The 14,980-nt window shown below is 37.2% G+C and overlaps 1 protein-coding gene across 4 annotated transcripts; it reads left to right on the plus strand.

Annotated features, from left to right (window-relative positions):
* Positions 1 to 776: 776 nt before the first annotated feature.
* LOC111253123 (kinesin-like protein KIF18B) lies at positions 777 to 14,207 on the plus strand. Of its 4 annotated transcripts, none has more exons than XM_086992717.1 (20): positions 777 to 944; positions 2,000 to 2,114; positions 2,395 to 2,531; positions 2,721 to 2,862; positions 3,044 to 3,131; positions 3,246 to 3,413; positions 3,716 to 3,828; positions 4,100 to 4,197; positions 4,445 to 4,541; positions 4,771 to 4,859; positions 5,165 to 5,249; positions 5,564 to 5,660; positions 6,136 to 6,230; positions 6,454 to 6,517; positions 6,715 to 6,881; positions 7,230 to 7,352; positions 7,587 to 7,655; positions 7,774 to 7,836; positions 8,116 to 8,392; positions 12,771 to 14,207. In XM_086992717.1, the coding sequence occupies exons 2-20, from the start codon at positions 2,010 to 2,012 to the stop codon at positions 12,947 to 12,949; spliced, it is 2,256 nt and encodes a 751-aa protein (XP_086848843.1). In that variant the 5' UTR covers positions 777 to 944; positions 2,000 to 2,009; the 3' UTR covers positions 12,950 to 14,207. The 4 variants fall into 4 exon arrangements, with proteins under 4 accessions (XP_086848843.1, XP_022667831.1, XP_086848844.1 ...); XM_022812096.2 differs by having other exon boundaries at positions 6,715 to 6,869; XM_086992718.1 differs by having other exon boundaries at positions 2,010 to 2,114.
* The last annotated feature ends 773 nt before the right edge of the window (positions 14,208 to 14,980 follow it).

The raw sequence follows: 14,980 nt of genomic DNA on the forward strand, positions 1-14,980 counted from the left end.
AGTTTCTGCAATTTATTTTACATTCTTCCTTTACCCTGTACCAAAATATAGTAGATTTTTGCATTAGCTAAACACCATATTTTTGATCTGGAAATATTTTTCTGTGCGATTATTATCGCTAGCTTGTGAAAATAAGTTTTGTTTTCTAGCATCTTCAATTCAGTCTTCTTTCGATTTCAATCTTTCATCATATATTTTCGCATTATTCCACCTTAACCACTTTTATTTACTTTAGAACTTTAGGTCAAGGAGACATTTCCTGGACAAACTGTGGTAACCAATCTGTAAAATTCAATGTCACATGTTCCAAGAGTATATAACACTTGATGAAAGACTTTGATGAATGAATTAGCAACAAATTTATCCTAATATATTTACTCGAAATCTACGAGTTGATGACTTCGACAAATTAATAGCATATTCATGTTATTTCGTACTTCCTATGATAGTTCACCATCTTATGCTGTAACGCGTAACCCCTGGTGTATGCCTCTGTTTAATTCCAAAAGTTAATCATAATTTCTTCAACATTATGTAAGGAAAATTAAAGATTGCGGTCTCTGTGTTTTAGCCCTCAAATCGCGTGGTACCGTATGAGAAAAATTTGAAACGTCGCGCCATTTCGTTCAAGCATGAACTCCACACTCTTTCTTGCTGCCTCGCCGCTTCTTTCTCTTTCGGACTCCTGACCGCTTGCGTGCTCCGGAGCAAAAATCACAACCTCTCAAAGGCTACGCCATCTTGGAAGTCGTTGGCGGGCTGTTCTATCAGTTACTCGTTCTTTTTAAGAATAGTTACATGTTGTGCTAGTTTTAGATGATGTATTAAATATACGAAGCGCTACAAAATTGGCGTATATATTAACGTTAAAAGTTCAGTTATTACTGTGCATGAATACGAAGTAGCGAACGAGGCTCTGTGGAACGGCCTTCAGCAACTGAAAAGTTTGTTCCGTATTAACTGTTTACTGTTTATCCTTATTGGTGAAATTTAACTTTTTCATATCGGACGTAGTTATGCCTGTGTGGACTTCTGTTAGCAATAATGGTTACCTTGAACTTTTAACAAAACCAACATAGAGTTAATAAAAATAGCTTCTTTTTCATAAGATGTCAAAGCGTTCTCTGAATCATTAGCAATTCAAGTGAGAACTTTTTCTCAAGTAGAGTTGGAAACGTTACTTCTTTGTTCTACGTAACTTTTTAAATAACATCACTTTATCACACTAAGTGAACCGATGATAATGGTTATTTTTTTATATGATGCTCTATTATAAATTTGGCTTTCCTTAAAGGAGTAAAGGTTTTTCGTCAAATCTAGATATACTAATATTTAATCATGACCCCTCATTGAGTTTAGGTTAGTTATTGTTTCAATTGTTTTTTTGAAACTACCGGGGACGATACCCTACGTGTCTTGTAAAGGAAAGAAGATCCACGAAAATAGAGATTTGTCCAACTTTGAGTCCGCAGCTTCACCTTATATGTAATTTGCTGCAAAGACGTACTTTTGGTACAGTGAACATCATATAATATTGTATATCTGATACCATACTGCAAATCTATTAATTTGATTTGTATGACTCAAAATGATAAGCGGCAAATGGTCGTTCGGTGCATATCTGAACTTGAAAAAACCTTTAAAACATTATTTCCTCTATTTGAAAGCACCGTTTGATGTTCCGACCTCTTATTTTGCCAAAATCACCAAGGTTAAGACCTAATGGCGGACTTCGGACAAGTGACATTTTTAGCTACAATATAACGTATCCTAGATGTATTTTAAAGAGGTAGCTTGACTAGAAGCAGAACTTCCAGGTGTCAGATTCGTGAACACCAACTCATCATCCAGAAGTCTGAGTAAACTTCTGTCAAAAAAAACATTGCTATAGACAAAAGAACAACGATTGTAACGACTTTAATCAAATGCCACACATCGGAGTTATAACCGCTGTAACTCGGCTGAAATCAGCGTTGTTCTCATTACCCGATGATGTTAGCAAATTACAGATGGCGCCGAGTCGCCGCTCACTGAAGCGGGCTCCATCGCGACGCTCAACTAGGAGATCGATCGGGAAGACAGGAGTCCAACTTGCTCACGCGATCTTTTCAGAGGTGAGGAAAAAATAGTCGCTTCTATAACGGCTTTGAAGCACATTTGTTATTAGTTTCAGAATAATCTGTTTTCTTCAAAGTGAATTAGCGGCGTTTAGGTAGCATTCCCATTATAACGACAGTTGGTTTGAAATAATGATATCCCGTTAAATAGGGCATACAACTACTCAACGTTGAAATCGTTGCATTAAGTTTCGCTGTAGATTGTACCTTCCTTTTGTGTATGTCAGTTTTTAATGAATTGTATATACCCGGGCGTATTTGTTTGTTTGAAGAGCAGGATCTGGTGCCGACATCGGCAACTCGAATCGAGTTATCCAAAGGTCGTATGGCTGTTGCTGTACGGATTCGGCCATTATCCGCTTATGAAGAAGAGCATAGCCAACGCCGCGTTGTCAGCGCACTGGACGAAAGACAGTTCGTAAACATTTTGTATACACTCATTTTTAGCTGACTCGTTTACCACAGCCAGCTTTCTCAGCTGTCAGTTTATAGGTTGCCTAGATATTGGCAACGCCCACGGGCGTATACACATAGACGGCCATTTTCTTAATTTATAGGCTGTATTTTTAAAAATATATTTTAACATACTTGTATGGTTGGTAGGTTGATTTTCGACCCAAAAAGTAGCTACGAGGATTTAGAACGACAGCCTCGTGTGCAGGGTTCTAAGATCGTCTCTATGGCCGAAAAGAATGAACAGTTCGAATTCGATCGGGTCTTCGATGAGTCCAGCGATAACCTTAAGGTATGGGACTTTCGTATGTGATTTTAGTAACATTTAACAGTATAACCCCTTGAAGCTATGCCAGTTATGGTTTTCTAAACTACTTACGAAAATTACCTACCCTACTTTACTGTAAGGATTGTTGCAACAGTTTTCATTAACATTTCATTCATTAACAGATTCGGCTATTGCTACATTTTAGGTTTATGAAGATACAGTAGTACCTCTCCTAACGTCATTTCTTGACGGATACAACTGCTCCGTGTTTGCCTATGGAGCCACCGGGTCCGGTAAGTAAAATTTCAGTGAAGTTTAAGTACACTTTCTCTCTTACATAAATCTATGATGCAGAAATATCGACTTACTCTATAGACTAATCTTGTATAACTTATTAATAATTTTAGGAAAAACCCATACGATGATGGGCCAGGACACAAATCGGGGTATCGTATCACTAACGATGGAGCGGCTGTTTTCGCAGCTTGAAGGTCTTGAATCGGAGAACGTTATTGAAGTGCAAGCATCGTATTTTGAAATCTACAATGAAAATATCTTAGATCTACTTCGACCGGGTAAGTTTCGTTCTTTGCGTTTGAAGTTCCTGAACAGTAACAAGATATTTGAAATTCGAGAATATCTGAGATAATAACGAGAGTAAGGCATACTTTTAGTTCGCGAAATGTGAAATTTGAGGTTTATATTTCACCCCATATAGGATTTTGTGCATGCAGATTAACTTTACTTATCATTGACTGTGCTTACGTACTTCACCCAATAGATTTTTATAGCCTTGCCGTTTTCGAGAGTCCAATGGTCTACTGATTTTTGGTAGCTTAGTGAACGTTAAAAAATATTATTACATGTCAAATTTCAGGAAAAAGCGAGGCAAAACCATTGGAGATCCGCGAGGCAGGAAAAAACGTTTTTATCAGCGGTCTATCACATCATGCTGTCACGACAATGGAACAGATCTTGGAACTTATACAGGTGAATGAAGTTTCAGAACTACGACTGTACAACTTAGTAAGGATATTAAATATGTAATGCCTGGCACGGTTTATGGGTAGTGCGATAGTGCAACGCCTTTTTTACAAACTTCATTTTCTTGTGCAGGTTAATGTAAAGATAACGCAATGAAATTATGTTAGATAATGGCAAATGAATGCTTGGTACAAATAATACAAAAATCCTTCGTTCCTACTACTCATCAATCCGATTTTATTCAATTCCGCATTTTCTGATCGTTTTGTAAATATAGGAGGGAAGCAGACGAAGAAGCCAATCGGAAACTCAGGCTAACGCAAAATCATCCCGCTCACACGCTATATTTCAAATCAGTCTCAAGATCACAAATAAGTAAGTTGTCAACTTCTTGATTAACCGAAGTTAAGTAATATGTGCCACCACTAACAGCTATAACTTTCTAAACTGAGAGAAATTATTACCTAATGTTATATCATTGAATAAATCTTACATCGTTAAATTTGTTAGAACTGAGGTCTCAGGTTTCTATTTTCATTAAGAATTTTTTTGTGGTGGTTGTTTATTGATATGTCGTATAGAATCTTCCATTCTAACAAATGACAAACACCTCAATTCACAGAATAACGCGTACACTTCAGGAGAGTAAAATGTCTCTAATTGATCTAGCTGGCAGTGAACGGGCTGCAGGAGTGAACCGGAGCAGAGACCGTTTTAAGGTACACCTGAAGCAAACACATAGCAATCTATCTGCTTTAATTTAAACATATTGTAGCAATCATGAACCTAATATGGTGGAAGATGAGGTCATGTTGGAGTAAAAGAAAGTTGCTTGCCAACACATTTCCGAACCAAGTGTTGTTTTGTGGTTAAGTTCTCCAGACAAAAAATGAATCACGGTTTATCTTCTTTTCAACTTTTTTTCACAAGTATTTTGTCACATTTCAGGAGGGAACGAATATTAATAAAAGTCTTTTAGCATTGGGCAACTGTATCAACGCCCTTGCCGAAAACAAAAAGGCGCACGTGCCCTACAGGTAATCTTCCAGAGTGTTTGGAACTTATATATAAGAAATGCATAGTGTTAAATATATATAGCGATATTGCCGTAAATTGTAGAAAATTACTTTTTGAACTGACAGCCCACGTTTTGTACCATAGCGAACCTACTTTTGTAGTCAAAATTCTAATGTTTTCCTAAAACGAGCCGCATGGAAATTTTCTCTACGTTGCTCAGGTCTAGTTCTTATTTTTTCTCGCATTCATGTATGTCTTATTTTTTGCTACTTCGTGGGGGTTTTTTGCACTTGATGTTGATATTTGTGCTGGTAATGTTATACAGAGACTCAAAACTGACCCGAATCTTAAAGGATTCGCTGGGTGGCACTGCCGTTACCTTGATGATTGCTGCAATCAGCCCATCAAACGTAAGTTTACTTTTCTTGATTTTTGTAAGTTTTAATCATTTCTTATAAGTAGCGGCTCATTGTGGTGTGGAATATATTCAGTCTTTGTATTTTCTAATTCGTTAACGGACGTAGTAAAAATATAAGAAAATATGTAATATAAAAAAAAAGTCGTAGTGTTTTAAAACTTGCTGGTTATTATCAAAGGGACTCATTCTTTGTGACTAATTATCTGTTGGATAACTGCAGTACATGTGGTGACCATCACTATTAATCGGTAATAGTAAATAATGCTAATAATAAATCGCTATCCGCATCTGTGTTTTTGTATCTAGGCTTCGTATGAGACGACGCATAAGACATTGTTGTACGCGCAGAGAGCTCGCAAGATTCAGACGACGGTAACGAAAAATCAGAACAAAGTTGCACTTGGTGAGTATCCCTTTGGACTTAGATTATGTATTTATTACACAGGCAGCTTGAACTATCCATAGGGTTCTTATGAAGAGCTTTCATATCTTTTAGCAATAGAGAAAATCCAGTGCGTGTACAAAACCCTTTTATTAAGGAATATTTGAGTTATCGCAAGCTTTGTTAGTCTAGGAGTAGTAGAGGTCTTTTTTTTTATAAGAATGGTTAATAACTGCATCTACAACATAGGTATGTTTAAAGGAGGTGAAAAAGAGTCGAATTATGGTTATCAAAAGGCTACATCCATTCAGCGTTAAAGGTCTTTGGCATCTAACCATCCCATAGTTTAGATCTTAGCGTACTCATACGAGAAGTTCATTGCTGAGCCTTTTGCATTTATGGGCATCGTTTCCGATTATTAAACCTGCTTGCTAACCTCATTTCTTAAATTCAAACGCAAGATGTTTGTGTGGATTGTTTACGTGCGAATTTTCAGGCGGTGTTACTAATTATATGACGCTGGTGAACACGCTTAGTGCTCAACTGCAAACAGCTCAAACGCAAAACGCACAATTGCGTAAGCAGCTTCAGGTAAGTTGAAAAAAAATAGATTAATTCCTTTAATCTGATTTTTTTTCTACAGTTCTTACGGAAAATGTCGATGAAAGGCCCTTTAACATAACAGATTGGTATGCTATTATAATGTATAATGTATTTGGTTTATGGCATTCGTAAACGATTTCGTAGACAGTTTTTTTTTAATACGAGTATGTACTAAGAAAATTAGATGATGCGTTCACTATTACGATTTTAGACGGAGCAGAGCAATTCGGCTAAACTTCAAGCTAAAGTCGAAGACTTGCAAGTGGAATTGAACAGTAAGTACACCTTATTCAAACAAATAGATACCGCACAAGAAACGAGCCAAAATGTAATGCTTCTATTGGTGTTATCCAGTGGTTTGTAAAGAAATCAACACCACCAACATAGAAAGAAACAATTGTATTAACTGACGAATCATCACTTAATTATCGCGTTAGAAATAGTAACCTTTATCTCCTTGATTCCGCTGTAGCTGCAAGGAGTAATAATTCGATAGGTGAGAGTTCGCCTCACGCTAAGATTGGGCCATCAGTGCTTGAAATCGCTGATAGATATACAGAAGAGCTATTCCGCCAGGTAATCAGAGCACGAAACCGAGAAATTGAGGCTATTTCCGCAGTGAAACAGGTACACAAATCGGTAAATCACTGCCGTTTCAGTTTTTTGTATAGCACAGTATTTCCTGCTTATAGTCTATACCTTTCCTTCTAACTATACATAAATACTGCTTATTAGGCGAAGCTCTACGAGGAACAGTGTTATGTACAATGCCGGCCATGGGTACCATTACGACTTCGTCGAAATGGCTATCTTTAGCATTCGTGTACATTTTGAACTCTTATAAAGCGGCCGAACGTATACACGTAATTTAACTGGACAGTCTTGTTTAGGAACAAACTAATCCAATATGCAATCAGACTCACCTATTCCTTGAGGTTCTTACTCGATCGTACCTGGAAATTTCTTATCTTTGATCATGTGGTATAGGCGCAATTTGCTCGCTCATTAGGTTTGCCATCAGAGAGCATTGATGTACTTCTGCAGAATTCCCAAGCAATGAGCCAGAAAAAACTTGACATGGATCGCATGATTGCTGAAGCACGAACAAAGGTAAAAAAAAAACTATAATATTAAATCAAAAAAGAATTGTCTAATTATATGTATAGTGAATGTTCGAATTCTAATATTAGCTATGGACATTGTTTTTTCAGTGAATTTTCGACGTTTTAATTTTCTGAGAAAATCTTTGGGCAAAAAGTTAGGGAAAATTTATTTTTGTACGTAGGACCACACGCGTTTCAAATGCATCTTCAAAATCCTAATTCGTCTGTAAAATTTGCACAGGTATCAACTAACGCTATGTCACCGTTGGACAGTCGATATCTTCATGATACAACTCAAAGAGAGATGCAGGTTGGTCTTTCAGTTCAATAATACTTAATAACACGTACTTTTTTCGTAATCATGCACACATGTAGCAATATAGATTAGAGTCATTATTACAACTAAAATGTTGCATATTGCGCTTTAGGAAACACAACAGCTAGCCGCACGTCTCATTCAAATGGCCCTGAAGGGAGGAGCTCAGCTCGAGGTAAGATTTTTAATTTCATTAAGGATCTATCTTTTGAATTAAGATTTCATTGAATCGAGCACAGTTCTTGTGAAAAGAGAACTCCGACATTCAATTATTATAGACAAACTATACTTTCCGAATACTGAATTGTTAAAAACAAATGAAAAATATCGCTGAATGTATAACTCGGCAATTTTCGCATAATGTGAAATGTGAAGTTATATGATGTAAAGTAGAATATGCTTAAATTGTTTATCTATTACAAAGCGTAAAACTACATTACTTTTTCTTTTACAGATACCTTTGACACGGTTCCTTGCCCTTGACAATACCGAAGCGCTATCCATCCCACTATCAGCACTAGCATCAAATTCTGAGTCTTCATCTATGGATATCCAGCAGCCATGCACACCCGCACGAAATGCTACCGAGTGTCCTTTAAACCAGACTTTTAGTAAATTTGCAACTCCTCCGATTCCAGCGCCTCGTTCTGCTATCAAAAACAATACAATCACCAAGCAAACAAGTGCGAGTAACGTTCTGGGTTTCGACAGGGACGTCCAGGCAGTCCAAGGTAACTGAAAGTTTTTTCTACCACCTACGTGAACTCTCCAAATTGGTCTCTTACTTTGTTTCTGACGACCAATAGTATTTTTCCTGCTGGAAGGTTCGTTTATGCGAAAACAGCAGTTTGCTTATCGAGTATGGGAACATTGGGAAGAGTGACTTCTATATGATAAGCTAGCGAAGTTAACTGAAACAATTTTTTGAAACACATTAGAAACAGTTGACTTGAAATTTTAATACTACCCAAGTTTCATATTTGTGAAAATGTGCACTGATCATAAATTTAATACTAGATAAGAGATAATAATAGATTTTCTTTTTCATTGACTAAATTTTAAAATTTTTTTAAAGTTAGATGGAACAGTTAAGATTTTTTGCATTTTATCGAACCTTTATTGTACGATGAAGAAGAAAAGTAACCACTTGTCTGGTTGTTCTAAAGCACATCTCCAATGCCAAACAAAATATCGTCTTATAAAAGTGATTACATAATGTGTCAAGATCACTCTGGAGACCGTGTAAGCCAATGTTATTTCGAACTTATCTGAAACAATATATGACAAAACAAAATAAAAAAAATAACACAAAAAAAGAGAAAAATTAGATGAATTAGGTTGCCTTTGAGTACAACTCATTATAGTGACCGCGTACGCGTGTACATATCATACTAAACTAAGTATCGTATTCTCATGCTTAAGTGCCACACTATTTTTTCAGTTGAATCGAGGAGAAGTATGGACGTCGGTATTCCTATAGGGCATCGTGAGCAAAAAATACTAGTGCCGATATAACCCAAATAATATACATTACTGATTAACGAAATAATGAATGAAGCGTAGAAATCGCTTAAGATTCTCAATCCGTTAAAAATCTCAATCTTATTTCTCAAGTCCCTACTTATTGCTGCTTTAAGTTTACTCGGTGATTTTATTTACCAACACGGTGAAATAATCGTGTTCTCATAGACCATCGTCGAAAGTACGCAATGTCGTCGACATATGTATTATGTTCCAAAACTAGACTAACGCTGCGCACAGCGCTAGGTGTTATGCAGACACGCACTTAAAACGGTCTTGTAGGCCTCGTCGTCGTTGCGTGCGCAGCAGCAACCGAGGTCACACCTCATACCTCGCTCTGTGGAAGCTGCTATTGTGTATGAGCAAGGCTTCGTTCCTAATACAGCTCGAAATTGCGGAAAAAGCTGCCGCTGTTCATATTAGGAACGAGCACTCGTGAGCATACGTCGCTTCGCATCGTGTCTTTGAAGCATGTCAAGAGGCAATATTAGTAGCATATCCCACCCACAAGGATCATGCAGGATTTTTCCAGGCCAAGTCAATTACATATGATAGATTGACATCGCGACAAGCGTATAGGAAGAACTGGATTATGGCGTTTTTAGCACGGAACGATCCACTAGCCTTGCTGCAACCTGAAAAGATATCCCCTAGACGCGCAATAAGCTTTAATAAGGAAGCGGTCAAAACTTTATAATAATATAAAGTTTTGTATAATATAAAGTCTCAATAACTTATGAATTTATATAATTTTACTCTCCCAAATACATTTAACCTAGACGAGGCTTCCTTTTTCACGGTATTGGACGCTTTGAAAGTAATTTCGCTAAAAAAGCAACCATCACAGGCGCTTAAATGAGAGAAAATTATTATAACAATGCTCGCCTTCGTGCGTGCAAGTCTCGTCATCTTTCATGTCTCCTATTTCAACTAACAAACAGTCGGTGGGCAATCAATTGAAGCCATCTAGAAATTTCACCCATTGTCGAACTTGACCAAAAAAGGCTGAGACGCGTAGTAAAATGACTGTTCATCACAACGTAGCTGAAGATTAACCACTACGCTTCAAATTTCCGAGAAAATATGCGCCCGTTTTATAGAGACACATAAATGATTGAGACTATACAGCAATTAATCTCATCTATTTACTGATGATGGCGTTGTTGTGATCATTGGTTACTTTGAAGTGCATTTGATTTTGGTGGTTTTATGACTATAGATAAGCTCGTAGTGGAATTACTAAAAGAAAAAAAAAGTAAGAGCAGCGGATTTTCAGGTTCCTACAAGACAAGAATGCAAAGAGAAATTGCTGAGTGAGTCGGAATATTGAAATATACAGTTGTCAATGTAGATCAGAAGGTACTAGAGTAAGGTGCATCGGTCATCAAGAAAAACAGGGAACAAAGATTGAAAACGGTGCACAACGCAGCAAGGACCCAGGATTATTCTAGACGAGTCACAAAAAGACCAATTTATAGTGGTCTGTCAAAATGGCAAAACGCGGAGTCAGTAGGTCCATAGAGACCCTCTGATATTGTATTAAAATAAGTAGTTTTAACTGCCATACACTCGAAAAAATGTCGTATAAACTCTCTTCACATGAATCAGACAATTCCATTAGGTAGTTGACGACTGGAAAAAGGTTTGTTTTTCAGATGAATCTTATTTCCAAGGTTTTAGCGAGTAATGCTCAATATGTTTATAATTGTGCCAGCCTGAGTAAATTGGAGGGTTAAACATCGGAACAAATAAGTCGTGTAGGCCGTTGTTTCCATTCACGAACTCGTGCAGGCCGTTGTTTCCATTCACGAACTCGTGTAGGCGGTTATTTCCATTCACGAACTCGTGCAGGCCGTTATTTCCATTCACGATGCAAGACTTTTGTATTATTACCGGATTATGAAAATATGCCAACACGGTGGGATAATTCAGATGAAATATCTGCCCCAGGTACCAGAATGGTCCCCGGATGGGACCAGAGTGGTTTCCGGTTGAAGACTTATAATGTCATATAACGAAGCGTGTTATGCCATGCCTAAAAATTGATCCGACTTGGATCCGATAGAAAACCTGCGGCATTAGATCATATTTGCTATCATAAAAAAGCAGAGAGAGGTTTTACATAAAAGAAACTGAATACAGACAATCATGCAGACATTTAGTATAGGTGCGGAGCTACGTTTTATCAAATTCAATATTCAGTGCAAATGTTATAAGCCTTCTTTGATTGGCTATTGATCGTATGCTAATGGGTGTGTAGGCTGAAAGCCAAATTAAAGCATGCCTGTTCGGATAGATTACAATGTGTTCGAAAACTATTAAGCATTTCTCGTGACCATTTTCCATAGAGAGGCTACGCCTGTCAATCATGGATCATCACGACTCATACAGACCTAAGATTGATCAAGGTTGCTTTGGGAAATGGCGTGTACTCTTTCTATGGCGCTCTACTTCGCACAGCATGGCGGAACTTTAGAATTTTATTACTACTTTCGATAGAAGAATCTGAATCTATAGCACAGCCCGATAGACGAGGTGCGTAAGAGGTATCATTAAATATGGCAAATACCGTCAGAAAATTTCAGAGGACAATTATCTCTCCGTAGAACTAAATAATATTTACAGAAGTGCCACAAAATGATCATCAGTCAGGGCCGTCAGAGTATCGCGAACTATAAATCCAATAAGGCAGACGTTTATTTTCGAAAATGAACTGCTCGTTGCGGGCATCTCCGATGTGGACTACCGTCCTATCGTACCGTATCGTGTCGAATAGGCAGAGTCAATGGATTATCAGTTATTCTCACAGAGGACAAAAGCATTAGTAGTTTCGCTTAGGTTCGTTCGCTTCTGCTGTTCGACAGAATCAATCACATCCGACTTGAGTAAATTTACTGCTTATTTGTATACGAATACCTGCTTCCCTTAAAAGAAATTTAATAAGTATTTAGGTAACGTAGACTTATTTAAAATAAGTCTACGTTACCTAAATACTAAATACCACTTATTAATAAGTGGTATTTGACCGTGCCAATCTCTTGAATTGGATTTTTAGCAAAAACCCAGTAGGGGCCTATATTATAGACCCACTATGCAGGGCCACATGAGCTAACGACAGAGGCATTGTTTTCGAAAGAAACTAACGATTTATTGCTTACTTGTTTTAGGCTGCAAAATAAGAGCCCCTGAAGAATACATTGACGTGTCATTTTTTTTTCACACGGCAGCGGTTTTTCTCAACGGCCGCGTTCAGTTAATTTAGGCCTACTAAATTTATTCTATATAGACCTACATAGAAAGTAAAATGGACAATAGTAACCCGACAATATTTACAGCACAAAAAGTAACATAGCGATATGTTTATTAAATTACCGAACGGACTTCGTCATTACAATTTGTATTGAACCTAGCTATATAGTGTACCAATTAGATCATTTTACATCGCAATAAGACCCAGTTTTGAATGAGTTCTTAGATCTGGGCGTTTGTTTGCGTCTGTGATATGCACACGATTTAGAAATCATAGCGTGTACTGTAAACATCAGAAATACTAACTATTCTGTTAAATATCTCTGCTCTCGATGGTAGGTTCGGCCCGACTACCACCAGTAAGCCTTGCTACCAAGGTCCGTCGCGTTCTAGTCCGCTCGCAGAGCACCCGAACGTTTGGCGATAACAACACCAATAACAACCAGAACAGCATGCGGGCATTTTTGCACCATCAACCACCGAAAGCCAACTTCATTAAAAAACCCACCTGGAAATGAGGAGTCAAACGCGGTATGGTCTGCTAGTAAAAAAAATTTATTTACAACCCATGGAATCTACGATACGGGATGGTAGCGATATATTTATGTATATAGCTATGCCACACATGTTTAGTTACCAAGAGTTTTTCTACGGCTGAGAAATTTGTTAAATTCGTTTATCTTTGAAGCAATTGACTTGGTGGAAATCCATTCAGAAATACCTTTAACTACCGGACGTTTTAGAACATAAGTTCTAAAAAAAAGGACCAAGCCGTCATGATACAAGTCTCAAAAGTTAAGAAAAAAAAAATGACCGCTTTGATCGTAGCGTCGCACTGTACTAACGACTTCTACTATGACAGAACGCTCTTGGAGTAGCTGCAATTGAATCATGCTAGGAACGGGAGAAAAGAATGCACGCTGGTCCACAGATTACTATAGTAACAAGTGTGATATGGACCGGTAACTCAAAAGTTAACTACCGACAAAACGTATTTCACTTATACGTAAGAACAAAGACAGCACACTCAAGAACGTATCTACGCGCACAACAGCATGCGGCCGCAACATACGCTTGATTGTATATACACAATAGAAATTATTAACTGTTGCAGATCACAATGTAGCTATCTGTGCTGTTCTGTATATACACCCCCTGCTGCCTATATTTTCATAAAAACAAAAAAGTCTATACACAAAGAGGTGAATGCCTACGAAGTGCGTTCTGATTAACACACTTCGCATTTTGTATTCATTACAAGTGAAGCACAATCATGCTATAAGCATCAATGCAGGCATATCCCGTCTGTAAGTGAATTCGATTTAATTAAAAAATTTAGTTTGGCAGTATTAAAGCAGCGGCTGTTCAGAATAAGATCGTGCCTAACCTGAGCTATTTCCCAGGGCAGTTCTATTATATGTCTAACCCTTCGCTTCCATTATGCGCCAGAAATAGCTAAGTCTATTGAACTGACTTCTGTGATAGACGAGACATGAATCCTTCGAAGTTTACCGCCAAACGTTAATCAACTATAAAGATTATGATAAAAGTTCTGTTATAAATCCCCAATCAAAGTGCTATGAATAGAAAAAATGGTAACGTGATGTCACTGCAAATTTCACGAACGGTAATACGTCTGCCCGTCAAAGACAACATACCAGTGCCGAAAATAGTTGTCATCATGTATTGTCACTATAAAAATTCGCATTTTTACAAATGCATTTCTATCTACAATATTTTTGTTCTGCTTAATAAATAATGAAGCAATGCAGGTTATCAATGTCCTATTCTATAACCAGGTTTTCTCACGTTTTATCGTAGTGTCTTTTCGTAGACCTATTTCGTAGCCAAGTGCCGGGAAACAACAAGCAATGGGATACGTAGTAGTATATAATAGTAAATATGAAATTTATTTTGTTGTGTGAACGATATTGTGTGTTGTTAGGTCGAGAAAAGTAGATATCTACAATAATCCATTGGACGTTTTAACTAAAATGCAAGGCAAAAGTTTGCTATACATTTTACTCAGGTGCTGTCTCGTATGCACATTGTGATCGAATAGTATGAGTTATGGCTGATCAGTAAGTATAACAACAATCAATTTTTCTGTGTACACAAATAAAGCCACTAGCTATAAGAATGATTATTAACAGAAATATTTGGAAATTGTAGTTAATCATTCTAAAGGGTCGAATGTATCTTCGTTCGTGTGAATTATTTTCGAAACTTCGAATCCTGTAAACTTTATGTCACTTAAATTCATTATCTTCGTATTCATCATAGATACGTCTTTTAGTAACGGTCAGCCTTTTGGATCCTTAAGAAGACCCTGAGGATCCTAAAGAAGCATTTAGTAAAGTTGATGTAGACAAATGTTTAAAACATTTGTATACACTAGTGTTCAGAATCGCACACAAAAGGGAATTAGGATTTTTTTGTATGTGATTCTGAATAACAGCTATTCGAAATGTATTATGAAGAAGGACATTTCTATTTTTGAAATAATTATGCTGCCTATATATCGATAGACTGTCGTAAAATATTACCTT

The sequence above is a fragment of the Varroa destructor genome, unplaced genomic scaffold (assembly GCF_002443255.2).
Source record: "Varroa destructor unplaced genomic scaffold, Vdes_3.0 BEIS01000006.1, whole genome shotgun sequence".
In the NCBI taxonomy this organism is placed as follows: Eukaryota; Metazoa; Arthropoda; class Arachnida; order Mesostigmata; family Varroidae; genus Varroa; species Varroa destructor.